A 5000-nucleotide genomic window follows, 5' to 3' on the forward strand; every position below is an offset into this window, starting at 1 on the left:
ATTGATAGTAAAACACCCGTTACAGTGACATCACACATTGACAGTAAAACACCTGATACAGTGACATCACACATTGACAGTAAAACACCTGTTACAGTGACATCACATATTGACAGCAAAACATATTACAGAGACATCACACATTGACATCAAAACACCTGTTACTGTGACATCACACATTGATGGTAAAACATATTACAGAGACATCACACAATAAGGTATTCAATGTATAATGACCATATTTCATATCTAATAAATGGATGGTGGAATATTTGTAATCATGGTATCATTTTGAAGGGTTCATCAAATAAAAATAATCCACCATAGGAATTTTCAAAATTTTGTTTACTGCTTGATTTATTTCACCTAGAATTTAACATTGAAGTATATGGGAAAAGCATGTTTTATTACAATATTTTAAAAACAAATTATATTCTCATAATAATCTCTTAGTAGAAAGTTACATACACTTTCTTTTTATGAAAATATGAAATAAAATTAATCATTGACCACACACATTTTTGGAAAATTAGATTTTTCTTATTTTTACAAAGGGCAGACAACTCTTCCAAAAAGTCTTAAGTGCAAAAAGGTCAGTTTCTAATCATTTACCAGTCATGTGAATTTCATCTGCTTCACTTTCATCATTATTTAACAATAAACTTTTATGTTGATCTAAATCCTTCAAAATTGTTCATTATCCTTTCATTATACATGGAATATCTTAACAGTAAAACACCTGTTACAGTGACATCACACACTGACATCAAAACACCTGTTACAGTGACATCACACATTGACAGTAAAACACCTGTTACAGTGACATCACACACTGACATCAAAACACCTGTTACAGTGACATCACACATTGACAGTAAAACACCTGTTACAGTGACATCACACATTGACAGTAAAACACCTGTCGCAGTGACATCACACATTGACAGAAAAACACCTGTTACAGTGACATCACACATTCACAGTAAAACACCTGTTACAGTGACATCACATATTGACAGTAAAACACCTGTTACAGAGACATCACACATTGACATCAAAACACCTGTTACAGTGACATCACATATTGACATTAAAACACCTGTTAAAGAGACATCACATATTGACAGTAAAACACCTGTTACAGTGACATCACACATTGACAGTAAAACACCTGTTACAGCGACATCACATATTGACAGTAAAACACCTGTTACAGTGACATCACACATTGACATCAAAACACCTGTTACAGTGACATCACACATTGACAGTAAAACACCTGTTACAGTGACATCACACATTGACAGTAAACCATATTACAGAGTCATCACACATTGACAGTAAAACAGCTGTTACAGTGACATCACATATTGACATTAAAATACCTGTTACAGAGACATCACACGTTGACAGTAAAACATATTACAGAGACATCACACATTGACAGTAAAACACCTGTTACAGTGACATCACACATTGACATCAAAACACCTGTTACAGTGACATCACACATTGACATCAAAACACCTGTTACAGTGACATTACACATTGACGGTAAAACATATTACAGAGACATCACACATTGACAGTAAAATACCTGTCACAGTGACATCACACATTGACAGTAAAACACCTGTCAAGGTGACATCACACATTGACAGTAAAACACTTGTTACAGTGACTTCATACACTGACAGTAAAACAACATATTTAAAGGTTTCCCAATGTAAGAGTAAGTATGGTGGTTTACCTGTTTGTCTGTGTCTGAGTGCATACAAAGGACTCTACCATATCTGAGTCTTTTGGAAAGTCAGACTGAAAATAAAGACAGAATTGCAGCATCTTAACCACAATCTTGAGTGACACTGTCTGATATCCATATAATTTATAAATTTTACACTTAAGTATTCATCAAAGGAAAAGGCTTATACATGTGTTTACTCAGCCTGCTGGCTAATCCATATACAGCGGAGCCTCGGTAATCCGGACGCCATTAATCCGGACGCTTCACCTTCCGGACGATTTTTCTAGGGAACGGAATTTTTATACATTATTTTGCATCATTAATCCGGAAATTCGCGTTCCGGATCCGGACGGTCACTTTTTACTACAAAACGTTATAATGCATTGAAAATTGTACCGTTAATACGGACGGTAATTTTGTCTAGGGAAGGTCTGTGTCGGACAATTTTAGCAAGGCGTAAATTATAAAGAAAACAAGCCACACTGTCTAATTGAAGCGATTACCTGTACCCTGTCAACACCTCCCTCCAATTAGGTGGTGTGTGATGATAAGTCCGTTATATAGCACGTGCCGATCGAGACATTGTATTGCCAATTTTCGCACATAAGATCGTTATTGCGTGTAGTGTTGAATTTTGTAAATAAATCTGTAGCATATTATTTTATAGTCTTGATCAATAGCCTAATAGTATTAATAAATTAAACATCATGCCGTAATGATAATTTTTTTTAACTGCTACACATGTCAGTTATACTGATTCGTAAATTGATATCGGCTTATTCAAATCTAAAGAGTGTAGATTATACTTCTAGATTCTGGATTTTATACTGTTGATTGGCGTGAAATATACATGTATGTTCATGCACATGTATATGTAGTATAAGGTTTTAACGTTTAGAATGTCACGCATGTAGAATGTACCTGTATACGATTGATTCTTGTTACGATGTTGTAGAGCTTTATTGCTTTCGAATTTTTAAACTCTGGGTAGAAGTGACAAAATTACCATTTTAAGAAAAATGACAATTAAATTCTGTATGTACCTGTAATGTTAGTTTCACCCGAGTTTTGTTCCGTTATTATCGCATCATGAAAATAATAGGTGCGCGTGACTAGATCAAAGCAGTAGTAGGTCTTGATATTACGAGCTTAAATGATTTTGTTCTCCCGATATTGTCTTGGATAATTATAGAATAAGAAATATAAACTCTGGCAGATTGAATTTTGGTTAAAGAATGTTGTCAACTGACATGATAATCACGGAATTCTTATATCAACTTTGGACGATGAAGATTGTTTTAACAGACCGCCGAACCCGTGAATCGTGACAGATGGAAATTACCGGCCTCTTTAAGAAGTAAAAGTGTGATGAAATGTTTGAAGTGTAAATGATTATGTTAGTTACTAATGATTTATTTACTTATAGTTACATAAAGTGCTTCATTATTTGTTTTAGTGCATACGGTACACAGTTTTCTATATTCATTTGTAAGGTTCATATATACGTACAATGTAAGCACAGGCAAATACACTGAACACGTACATTAACTTTTAGTGCTTTGAAATGCATGTAAATGTTAACATTATCATAATTTTTTTACTAATGGAAATGGTCAAATCCAATGATAGAATGTGTTTAATTCACTATGCATCAATAAAGTAGGCACATAATTATTGGTTACTTATGTAAAGATAGAAAATATGCGATTCAATTATCCAGACGCTTCATTTATCCGGACGATTTTGCTGGGAACCAAAGTGTCCGGATTAACGAGGCTCCACTGTATTTTACAAAATAAATAATTTACGAAAAGATCTTAAATTGCTGTTTGGACTCTATTCAGCATTTTGAAATAAAGTGATTTAGGTGCAGTACACTTCAACTGTATATTTTAGTGATAATTACTTAATAAATATGTTAACCAAAATCTGATGGCAATACTTACGTGTGTGCTGCCAGCATTACCAAAAGTTGACAGTCTGAAATAGGGCTGATCAGGCGACATCAAAATCTGTAGGACATCGCTGGTCATGTCCAGTTCACTGAAGGCTTCCTTCAGACACTCCGACTAAAAATACAAACATCACTGAGCTCAAATCTCCAATGAAGGCTTCCTTCAGAATCTCAGACTAAAAATACATACATTACAGTGCTCAAATGTACAATGAAGACTTCCTTCAGACACTCGGGCTAAAAATACATACATTATAGTGCTCAAATGTACAATGAAGACTTCCGTCAGACTCTCCGATTAAAATTACAAACATCATTGTGCTCAAATGTACAATGAAGACTTCCTTCAGACTCTCCGATTAAAATTACAAACATCATTGTGCTCAAATGTACAATGAAGACTTCCTTCAGACACTGACTGAAAGATTACAAACATCACAATGCACAAATGTACAATTCTGCTTCAGAAAGTTGGAAAGACAAACTTCCCATGTCAATGAATCTTTTGTCACAAAGAGTTACCTCTCTTTGCTCCTGTCCACCGATTACTTTTTCTTTCATTAGTAACTCAAACAGTTTACTCTTCTTTATGTGTTTTTATCACCCCCTCACTTCACACCATGCGCACCACAGATTTTCACTGGTGCATGAAGACAAAAACAAATGTTTGTTTTATTTAAAATTCTGCTTAATCCTTGAAAAGTATTCTCAGTCTTCAGAAAAGTGCGGAAAATTGTTAATTTGTCAACAACAACAAAAGTCAGCCAAAATATGTAAATAACACCTCAAAGTAACGAGTAAAATACTACTAGTTTACACCTGCTACATGTCTTACGCGACAACTGTTTATTAGAGTCTGCACACTGCATCTCCTAATACATCATGGAATCCAAGAATGCAATATATATTGGCGGGAAATACAAAACTCAAAAGATTTCAGACAGATCAATGACCCCATAAGATAAAAAAAAAATAATAATAAATAAATAAAATTGCATTATCATATATATATGTGTGTGGGTGCAAAATAATTTATGTGCATTATTTTTTAAACAACATGTTTGCATTATGCCCCTGACCAATCTGATTAAAATAAGATCTTTGATCCGCTCCGTTATTGTCATGTCGCTACTTTGCTACTTTGTGTAGTGACATATCAATAATGGAGCAGATCAAAGATCTTATTCTAATCAGATTGGCCCCTGACTAACCATAAGAATTCACCTGGATTCTTACCATTGGCAAATAAGATTTTGATTTTTTTAAATAATAAAATCATTAAATCAAAGTAAAACTATTTTC

The 5000-nt window shown here is 34.1% G+C and overlaps 1 protein-coding gene across 1 annotated transcript in view; it reads right to left on the reverse strand.

The window, feature by feature from the left end:
* LOC125663377 (cell cycle checkpoint protein RAD1-like) overlaps positions 1–5000 on the reverse strand; it is a 14438-nt gene that overhangs the window by 4797 nt on the left and 4641 nt on the right. Inside the window, exons 5-6 of the mRNA XM_048895666.2 lie at positions 3691–3813; positions 1751–1815 (exon numbers count right to left, since the gene is read on the reverse strand). Of these exons, the coding sequence (XP_048751623.1) occupies positions 1751–1815; positions 3691–3813 (188 nt within the window). The remainder of the gene's footprint in view (positions 1–1750; positions 1816–3690; positions 3814–5000) is intronic.

This window comes from Ostrea edulis, chromosome 1 (assembly GCF_947568905.1).
Source record: "Ostrea edulis chromosome 1, xbOstEdul1.1, whole genome shotgun sequence".
Classification (NCBI taxonomy): domain Eukaryota; kingdom Metazoa; phylum Mollusca; class Bivalvia; order Ostreida; family Ostreidae; genus Ostrea; species Ostrea edulis.